This window comes from Arachis hypogaea, chromosome 4 (genome assembly GCF_003086295.3).
Source record: "Arachis hypogaea cultivar Tifrunner chromosome 4, arahy.Tifrunner.gnm2.J5K5, whole genome shotgun sequence".
Lineage (NCBI taxonomy): Eukaryota > Viridiplantae > Streptophyta > Magnoliopsida > Fabales > Fabaceae > Arachis > Arachis hypogaea.
In genome coordinates this window covers 106,734,634-106,745,852 of record NC_092039.1, presented here as the reverse complement: position 1 = coordinate 106,745,852, position 11,219 = coordinate 106,734,634, and the positions used below count along the sequence as shown (strand labels likewise).

General features: G+C 29.5%; 1 protein-coding gene across 2 annotated transcripts; it reads right to left on the bottom strand.

Annotated features, from left to right (window-relative positions):
* Positions 1-5,021: 5,021 nt before the first annotated feature.
* Positions 5,022-9,728, bottom strand: LOC112797148 (uncharacterized). 2 transcript variants are annotated; one of them, XM_025839952.3, is made up of 10 exons: positions 9,579-9,728; positions 9,276-9,384; positions 9,058-9,160; positions 8,560-8,703; positions 7,908-7,966; positions 7,641-7,708; positions 7,501-7,552; positions 6,876-7,049; positions 6,116-6,715; positions 5,022-5,587 (listed from the first exon to the last, which is right to left on the bottom strand). In XM_025839952.3, the coding sequence occupies exons 1-10, from the start codon at positions 9,584-9,586 to the stop codon at positions 5,372-5,374; spliced, it is 1,533 nt and encodes a 510-aa protein (XP_025695737.1). In that variant the 5' UTR covers positions 9,587-9,728; the 3' UTR covers positions 5,022-5,371. The 2 variants fall into 2 exon arrangements, with proteins under 2 accessions (XP_025695737.1, XP_025695738.1); XM_025839953.3 differs by having other exon boundaries at positions 9,054-9,160; positions 9,579-9,722.
* Between the last annotated feature and the right edge of the window lie 1,491 nt (positions 9,729-11,219).

The window sequence follows — 11,219 nt, the reverse complement described above, 5'->3', positions numbered from 1 at the left end:
TTTATCAACAAACAAATTTGACGATAAAGTGTTAGTCGTTGCCTAAATGTCGCATTTCACTAATTTGTGTCACCTTCAAAAATTTTCAATGGAAAATCCATCCTAAATTTAGTGCTAATAAAATTAATTTTTACGTTTCTATTTATTGGTAGATTTAGTTACGGAATTTTGAATTTGACAGTAAATGATTTTAGAAATGAATTTTTACTTGTAATTGTCGAAAAAATTACTGTTAAATCTGTGAATAAAATTCGTTGCTAAATTCAACGATATTAAACATATTTTTTTGTAAGAAAAAGTTTAGGGGCTAGCAACTTTTGTATTTTGTGGCTAGCACTTAACTAAAAAAAAGTGAGTGATCTTTTATTATTAGATATAATCTTACACCATTAAAAATACTATTAATGGCCAATTAATAATTACAAAATACAAAAGTTGCTGGTCTTCTAACACTCCTCTTTTTGTAATGTGTAGGAGGAAAAAATTAAGAAAAATCATATATAAAATGAGCATATGGGTAGGTTAGTCAAATAATTGTGGGATAATTTGAAATGACACGTCAAAATTTACAATAGTTTAATTGAAACACTAAAAATGAAGGAGGAAAAAAAAATGAAAATAACAGTAAAAAATGACAAGCAAGGGAGCACAACAATGCTGTGTTTAGTTTGAAAAATTAAAATTGAATATAGATAGAAATGATATAAACTATGAAGTACGTAGGAATAGAGATTTGAGGTTTCCTATTATTTAGCAAGCATATAACACTTCATAACATGAACTTGACCTCAATTTTCTTATTATCATTTCCAAAAGTAACTAAAATATACGATCAATCAATAATAGTTATATTTTTATACGGGTGTCAATGATATTTAATATACAATAATACAAATAATATATATTAGTTATTTTAGTTTATCATATATTATACATTTAAATCAATTTTTTCTCTTAAACTTACTTTTATTATACTCAAACAAACATACATAACCTAATTTTTTTGAAATGATTTCTCTAAAAGTAATATTAATTCTTTAAACCTAATTCTTTTAAAGTAATAATCCTCCTAAAAGTTTAACGTGAGCTTACCGGCCGGACGATTGTTCTTATTTTAATTCAAATTCACAGCTATGATAATTCTTTGATTAGATATTTCAACAACACATATAATAATAATCCATTTATAACATAAAGTTGAGCAGCCACTATATCTGTGATATATATGACGTAACACACATATCGGCAACACGTGCTTGTCTTAACTAGCATAATGATTAAGCAGAATAATTTAGTTAAAATGCATTAGGTTTAACTTGCGGAATAATATACAAAAATAATTTAATAATATGGATTTAAAAAAGGTTAAACTATTAAAATTTATTCCATTAAATTACACTGTTGGATGAAAGTTAAAGGTTGAAGGTTGATTTAACTGATCCACAAGTAATTAATGTCTTCCATATTCTAATCATAACAATATATTCACTGGTCGTGGCGAAGGTGACTTTGTACTTATCAGTTATTAATTAATATTTAATAATAGACCTTGACATAAATCATATTAGAGAAGGGTACAATCATTGATTATTATTACTTCTTATTACGATAGTTCTAATAATTTGATAATTTTAGTAATATCATAATTTAACTACTTGGCAAATTGATCAGGGAACTGTATCACTGTAACTCGTTCCCACTTTTAATTTCCCAATTAACAGTAAATACTAAATAGTAAAGTACATAATAATTATATAAACACACTGGACAAAAGTGTATTAGTAAAATAAATAGTGTACATTTTGGAACTTTATCTCGTGACCATCCTTTTTTCTTTTCATCCTTTCAATTCCTTTTATTTATTTCTTTTTGTTTAACCATTTGATAGAATAGAATAATGCGTTTAATCGTTACAAATATTTGTTTCATATATTTATAGTTGAACTTCTTTTTCCATGTCCTTCTAATAATTTTCTAAGGCTCAGCACATTTTAAACAATAGTACAAAAGAAATCAAGGACTACGATTGAGGATTTAGCAACGACCTAGATATAAGTACTTTATAGTTTTGTTAACATTATTGAATTATATAATATTAAAAATATAATGATTCATATATCTCTATTATTAGTTTAAATTTTTTATGATTTAAATATCTAAATTATAAATAGTTATGCTCCGTTTAATTTGATCAGGCAATGATCGATGATGATATTAGCAAAGATTCCAAAATGGATATGCCGACACAATTTCGTAATTTGTGATGCTTCTAATTTGCTTATTATTATTATGATGTGAGAGTTATGGTATGTTGTAAGCTAAGTGACATTATAGTTCACGGGTTAGAGTTCTTGAAAGCTAAGCTTAATTGTTTGGGTGGATATAGATCATGGTAAGTGTTAACATATGGAAACAAAATCATATCTTATATATGATAGGGGGAATAAAGAAAACCCATTATGATCATTTATTTATGTATATAATATGATCAATTCTTGTTTGTCTTTATTTTTTCTCACATGTTGGGTCCAGCCAGTAATACCTACACATATAGGAACAACATATCAGAGATGGCAACAATAGGATCATTTTTGTTTTCACATCAAGTTTATATATTCTTTCAACAATTGGCTGGATCTAATTTATTCTAAAAATTAGTTAAAAAAATGAAATGTGTTTTATATTTATAAATAATACATAAAATTTTATTTTTTATTGTTTGATTCATATAATGAATACTACCTATAATACCGAGTGATAAAGTAGTGTGATTAAATTTATGTATATAGAAAAATAAAATTAGTGGAATGGGTAAGTTTTTCTTTTCATCAAAATTTTGAATAACAAACACTAAAAATAATGATTAATAATTGTAATAGATATAACTATCCATGTGTATTTATTTATAAACTTAAATTTTTTGAATAAGTAATTTTATAATATAGTAGTATTAATATTTCAAATCCAAAAAAAACTCTTTATAACTTATTAAGAGATGATGCCTTAAAATATAACAATTTATATGTCGAAATGAAATAAATAAATTAACAAATCGGTTATTTTTGAATTTCTTAACAAACTAAAATAAAATTGATTTTTCTATAATAATAACCATAAATTCAATTGTTATCAGATTTGGTTGAATCGATTAATTTACATAACCTACTGGATCATGATTTTTTTTATTTTTTAAAAACAAAAATCATGGATATATTTATCTTTTTATCAAAAAATTTAACCATGATTTAGTTTAACTTATGTAAATCGGTCGGATCAAACCGGATCTAATAATTATAGTACAGACAATTAAGTTTATTATGGTTGTTATAATAAACTAAATTTATTCTGGTTTATTAAAAAATAAATTATTAATCGATTTAATAAAAATATCTAATAATATTATGACACATGTAAACGTCTTTAAAAAAATATTTTTAGTGTCTTTATTGAAGTGGTCTCTACATATATTATGATGCAAGTATTGGCCACCATATCCTAAAAGATATGCTGAATTTTTAGACCATTTTGTTGGAGAGCCTCTTGTTTCTTTTCGGAGATAGAAAACAAGATAGATGAGTAAGCTCTGATTGTAATGGCTTTTATAAAATAAATGAAGTCCTTCATTCACAAGACTCATCACTACTTAACGTAGGTGAGTTTCCCCATGAAAGTTGGAGATCAATTATTCCCAACCCATGATTTAATTATTTGTAATTTTGTGGACCCTTTTCAATAGTAATACTACTAAACTAAACATACCTATAAGCTATATATATATATAAATTAATTATAAAGAATATATATTAGGCCAGGGTTGGCATAAAAGCACACAATTATATTCTGCATGCCAAGAACAAGATAAGTCATCAATTTCATCAACACTTTTCATGCCCCTCTTTCCATACTTATTTTATACTTGTTTAAATTAAAGCATTTAAGTTTTTAATCAAAAGAAGAAAATACGTTATCTTTTCCTGTAGCTTTTACTCTATAACATGCCTTTGAAATTGACGTTCACACAGCTGTAAATTAATCATGTTTACTTAAATAAATGTTATATGAACATAGTTTACTTTGTGTCGACATTTTTTGTTTCTTATTATTATACGTCCTAATTCATCTTTAAGAGTGATGATTTTTTATTCGTATATATTTTTTTGAACATATCTTATCATTCAATTCCGTGGTCATTCACTTAAATATATCTAACCATAATAATAATAATAATAATAATAATAATAATAATAATAATAATAAGAGAAATACTATTTGTATACTAAAATTAGTCACTAATATATATGTGTATAAATACATATATGATTTAATTTATTTTCAATATGTATTTATATTTAAACATATATTTTATATCAGTAGCTAACTTTAATGGCTAATTTTGATGTACACGTAGCATAACTTTAATAATAATAAGTACAATAAAATTCGTGTATACTTTGAATAAAATTTCACAAACAAGTTTGACTTTTTCTAATATAATTCCTTTTGGACCGATAGAATTGGATTAAAATTTTTTAAAAATTAATAAAATGTTAAAGTGAATAATTAATCACTTTTATATTAAGATAATATGACATATATTTTATAAAAATTACAAAATCAATAATGATTAATTTTGTACGTTATCACCATCTTTCTCATTTTAAAGGATATAAATTCGATAGAATTAAATTAAAAACACTTTCATCAACAAAAAAAGACGTGAAACTAATACATCACAAGTGATTAGGTTTTTAATATTAGTACAAAATAATATTTTTTCCTCAAATGCATCCTCTAAAGTTTGAACTCTAGACCTTAGTGGTGAGGAGAGGGTGAAATGCCACCTGAGCTAAATGCATCCCCTTAGTGGTGAGGAGAGGTCCTCTAGAGTTTGAACTCTAGACCTTAATGAGGAGAGGGTGAAATGCCACCTGAGCTAAGGCTCTTCAGCATCAAAATCATTTTAACATACCTCATATCCCCATTAAAAAAAAAAAAAAAAAACATAATGAAGTCCATAATCATGGGCCAATATTTTCAGAACGCTTTGAATTTATCATCAAAGTAACATTCTCTATCTACTTATTACATCAAAACTTCCATCATGAAAACAACTTTTGGTGCTATTTACACACAACGGCCACAATTTCAGTGAAGGATCAGCACAGAACAATTTAACATGACCATTGACTCATGTCTCATACACAAGCCCCATTTAAGGGAAACAAGAAAAAAACAATAGCAAAAAAAGCAAAAAGCTAGTGTTTAAAACCTTCATGTAAAACTTATTTTGATGCCAGTATCAGTAAAACAAACAAGCAAGATTTTCATGTGCCAGTTGAAGCCAGTAAATGACTTGGCCTAAACAACAACATTACAAGAAAACGGGGAAGTTCTGCTCTCCGGAAGCATAAGAAATTATAGTTCTTTTCAGCGGTGGTATATAGTTTGCGCCATGGAAGGCCGCAGCTCGAAGTATATTAAAAGGTCCGAAATCAACAGAGTAAGCTTTCTGGAAGCTTTCAAGGATTGCCATCATGGAAATATTAGCTGGTTTCCTCTCCGCTTCATACTTCTTTAGCAAGTTCACCTGCACAGCAAGCATGCACAAAGAAGAAAGAATCATACTAGTTACATGTCATTCCCTTCCATATCCCTGGCAAAGTCCACACAAGGGTGTAAAGGCGCTAGAAAGCAATCCCAACTTCAAAATTTATATAGTAAGGGGCGTTTGGTTTGCGTTTTCATTTTCTATTTTGATTTCCAGTGTTTTCCATTTTTATAATTTTGTGAAGAAAACAACAAGTGAAAACAGAAAATAGGATCTGTTGTTTTCACTCTTCTCTTTTTCCTTCACAAAATCCAGAAAAACAAAAAAAAATATTTAAAATGAACACAGAATATGAAAATGCAGAGCAAATGCATCCTTGATCCTTGATCTCTCCAGTGACACTACTTTAGGAAGATACCTCATCCTCCAACCTTCAAACTCTTTCAAATTAAATCAGAACATACATACACAAGGGATGCTTTGAGTTCACAAAGAACGACAAATAGAATATGTAAGTATCTAACTTCAGATATATGTATTGATAAGCTCATTGTAAACAATAAATACCTCTCCGATGTCAGTGCCTAATGCAATGCCCTCTGCAATAACTCTTGAAAGAGAATATGCATCTCCAAAACCCAAATTGACTCCTTGACCAGCAAGAGGATGGACAGTGTGGGCTGCATCTCCAATAAGAACAACACGTTTCGAAGCATAGGAGTTGGCATGGCGTAAAGACAAAGGAAACACCATCCTTTCAGAGACTAACTTAGTTATTTTCGGTGGAACTTCAAAGGATTCATTGGCTGATACTGTTGTATCCATTTGAAACCAAGAGAACAGATCTTGGGTTCCAGATAAGCTTGAAGTAGGATGAGGTCCATATCCATAATCTAAAGCGGAATTCACATCCTTCAAAAATTCTTCCTCAGCAATTGATTTGCGCTGGTTTGATTCTGTTGGGCTCATGGTCCAAACAATATTGCTGAACTTATCACCGATGGGTAAAAGTGCAATTGGTCCTGTAGGTAGAAACCGCTGCCATGCACATCGATTTTCAGAAGGATGCTCTACTGTGCAGATGATTGCATTCTGAGAATAGTTCCATCCAGTTGTTTTGAATCCTGCCAATTCTCTAACACGTGATTTTCCTCCGTCAGCCCCAACCTTCAAGACAATCATGTTTAATCAGATATCAATTGTTGCATATAAAATTGCAATAATCAGATAGCTTCTAACTGGTTACCAGAATGTAAATTACCATTGTTTTGCCAACTATTTATCACAATGCAATTATAACAAAATTCATAATCAAAAGTTTAATTACCACCAACTTTGCATATATGCTATTGCCATCACTAAGTTGCAGCCTTGCACATTGACCTTGAGCAGATGATGATTCTCTGCTGCTCATATTCTCCTCCACTACAGACATGCTGCTTCGGTTCAAAGTCATTGAATTTAACCTCAATGGATATATTGTTCTCTTGAAATCAGAATCCTGCCAAAAATTAGTAGTTTGCAATACAATTAAGTATCATGCCTTAGAATAACAAAGTTTTCTACTGACATAAGGAATAATCTTGACAGAAGAACCTTGGAAGCAGAAAAAACATAGCTAGCTAGATTTAGTGATTTAGTTGTGATGGATCTGAAACCTACACGTAAATTGATGACTTAGAGTTACAAGAAATTTCTGAGCATCCAAGGATATTATACAAAACCTCTCTTCACTTTTATACCAGTGTTAAGACACTAGCAACTTGGATAATTTATAACATCTAAGGAGAGAAGAAGATTAAAGAAGAGGAGGATTAAAAATCCTCCTAACAGCTTCCAACTATGAACAATGTAAAGAACTTCCAACAGAAAACACAGTTCATGCAGTTAAAATGCAGAAATTATACTATAGATCACAAAATAAAATAAAATAAAATATTCTGATACTCTACCTGTATGCATGACAATAAGGCACTATGGAGAACTTTATTCTCTGCTACACACCTGAATGATCAAGTTTAAGGTATTAGTAATATGATAGCTGTTCTCAAAAAGAGGCTCTCTTCAATGTCACATATGTTCACACTTTTACCCAAGAAAGTCTTTATTTACGTCTCTTGCATTGTATCTAGCATACCCCAGCCCAGTATAATCCCAGACCTGCCAAAGGATACAAAATAATCTATGAAATTTTGAACAATTCAAACAAAAATAACATCCTTATGGTTATAATGCCTTGAGTTTAGCAACAAAAAAAGAACTTGGCAAGTGAAACTAGGAGCTTGGAAAAATGAACAAACTATCAAAGGACAACTGATATATAAGTGCACAAATTCCAAGCACCAGCATCTGGGAATACCTGCATTTTGTCAAAATATGCATGTCTATTTTGCTCAACATATTTCCAAGCACCAGCATCTGGGAAAATAGATCAACTAATAAGAGTCATTATCTACATAAACAATATGTTTCCAACTTTTTGTAACATTCTTGAAAATAAACTTTTAGGTGTCAAACTGACTTTAGGAAACAAGTTTACAATATGTTTGAATCTCTGTTTTATCTCAAACAATGGTGTAGACAAACTTCTGTTCAAATCATAGTTTAAAAGTTTCCAAATAGGAAACAAAACATGGTATTAGAGTCCTGGGAGTGATTCTATTCTGTTAGCAGTTATTGGCTGAATTTTTAAAAAGCAATGGTGCCTATTTTCACATAAACCAGGAATAAGAGAATGGTTGACCACTTTTGTCTGTTCTACTCATGGCAGTTCCAAGGGAGATGCAATTTCAAGCACGTACAAATAGCTTAGCATCCATTCCGTAATCTTGAATTTTTTTTCCCCTGTTTTGCTCTTTTCTATACTTCTTATTCCCTCTTTAATATTTGTACTTCTCCCATTTTCTCTTTTTTATTTTTTTGGGCATTTTATATCCATAAAAGAAAATTGATCATTTGAAATTGATAGCATACCCCGGTAGTAGTGAAAAACAAACGTAAAAGCTGGATACCTTTCATAAAAGATATAGTTGCTGGAGTTACTGTACTGACTCTTGGATCAGGGGGATCTTCCTTCTTAATGCTCATGCTACCACTGAGAGCAGGATTGCTATCAATAATTGCAACACTCAACTGCTTAGTCATTGGCATACTTGCTGGAAGAACAACACAATTAGGAGAATAATTAGCCAAATTAGAAGTATAACTATTTGCCTTCAATTATATCCTGGTCTATTGTCATGAATCATCTCTCCCAAAGCTTTAAGCTATTGGGAAGACATACATGAATGTTTTACATCTAACGCATCCCCTTAACTTCTATTTTAGAAGAACGGAGACCATAAACTATTTCTTCTAAAATTTTTAAGCCACTTGATAGCGGCACATGGTTGATTCAATATCTATCAATTATTTTTTCCAGCTTCTTCAACACAGCTCTTTTTCTATCAAAAATCAAAGAAAAGAGAAAATAAAATGCGGAGGAAGAAGAGTATTAGTGTATTACCTACCCAAGAAAGATGCCAAAGCCATGCCAACCAGGCCTCCTCCTACAATAGCAATATCATATTGTTGAATACTATTGCTTGTGGTGTTCTCCTTCTTCTCATTCTCCTACAAAATTTCAAAAACCACATCAATTGGGGAAATATAAAAACAAAGAATAAGAACAAATAAAGTAAATATTCATAGTCATAGATGGGATATATTATTATTATTATCCACTTACATTGAGAATTTCAGCAACATTGGAACCAGGAACTTTGACAACCCCGGTACAAAGGGACTTGGTTGGAATTTTAAACGCAAAGAAATTTGAAACACTCTTCTTCACCAGTCTGTTAACGCAGCAAACACATTCAATTAGACCCATAATAATTAGTAACATAGAAAGAGGGGGAAAATGGAAACACACTCTTTCTAACATACTTCAAAGTTCAAAGAAAAGTGAATAAATTTGAACCAAAAATGTGCAAGAAAGAAATGTAATTTGTGCTACTGAAAGATGAGAAATGATGAAAATCAACTTCACCTGTTCATCTTTGTGATCGTTTTCTTCAAAGTGGGAGGAAAAGAGAGAGCTTAGAGCCTAGAAATAAGAAAGCACCAAATGGTTCGTCGTGTCTGTTGCCTAACGTTGCCACGCTGCATCGCCCATTGATTTTGAGATCTTATTAAGGAGAAGATTTTTTATGTTGGTTCAGCAGGTACTAAAAATTGAACCGAACCGAACCGTTCAAATTATCGGTACCCATAGATCCAACCATTTAATCAATGATATAATCAGAATAACTAAATTATAATTAAAATTAAACAATCTTAATTGCATAAATAAATCCAAATAGAAATTTCAATTACCAAATATAAAAACAAATAATAAAGCTAACATAAAATTATATTATGAATCGCAAACAATAAAACTCAACATGCCTTGCACGAAAATTAAAAAAGCAAACCTAATTCGGGCAACAACGGGTCATCTATGTTATCAACAATTTAATCAAATTGATAAACAATCAGCAACAACAGCAGTGACACCATATTAATAGCAGCAGCAACATTAGCACTTAAATAATAATAAGTTAATAACACATTGGTCAATAATAAAAATGTAAACATAAGTAGCCAAAAAAACGGCAGAGGCAGAGCGGCAGAGCAGACTGGAGGAGAGCAGGAGCCGGTGTAAGCAAAGAGAAAGGAGGTCGCGGCGGAGAAGAAGCACATGCAGAGAGGGTAGCAGGTGACTGGCTGAGTGGTGTGGTGAAGGAAAGTAGGGAGCTGGAGGTTGGGAGAACTCGGGTTCCACTGAACTTAACTGGCCGAATCGATTAGGTTATTGGTTTAACTGGTTTACTGGTTGAACCGGTAATTTGGTCCGATATAAATAAAAATATAAAATATAAAATAATAAAAAATTTAATATTAAAATTTGAATTAGTCAGTTTCAATAGTATCTTAATCTAATAACAATCAAGTCTTAATTATTCAGTATTATTATAATAATATTTTAATTTAAAATACAAAAATAATAATTTATGAATTATATCCAAAGAGTAATTCAACAATTCAGAAATTTAGAAACTCAGCAATGCAGAAATTCAGCAATTTATAAATTAATTTAGAACTGATTCAAATCCAATCCAATCATAGTTGTCAGAATTGACTCGGTGATCGAACCGATCAGGCTATTGGATCATTGGATTATTGGTTTAACCAGTGGGTCACTAGTTGAAACAGTTGACTCAGTCCTATGTAAATAAAAATTAAAAATAATTTAAAATTAAAATTTAAAATACATATTTTCACTAACATTTTAAGAATTTCAAATTATTTTAAAATAATATAGAACAAGAATAATAAATATTTTATTATTTTTACTCTATTATAGATATTTTTATTTTGTTTTTTATATTAAAATAACTATTATTTTTAATTTTCAATAATTTATTAATTAATTTATATTTATTATACTATTATATAGTACAAGTATTTATTAAAAAATAATATTAATAGATATTATATAATTATAAAAAAAATAAGTAAGTTTATAATTATTGTTAAATAAAAATATAATTAATTTAAAAATAAATGAGTTTATAACTAAAATTAAAATAAATTAAATAAAAATAAATTATTTGATGAAACTCACGAAAGATAGTTATATGTATTTAAA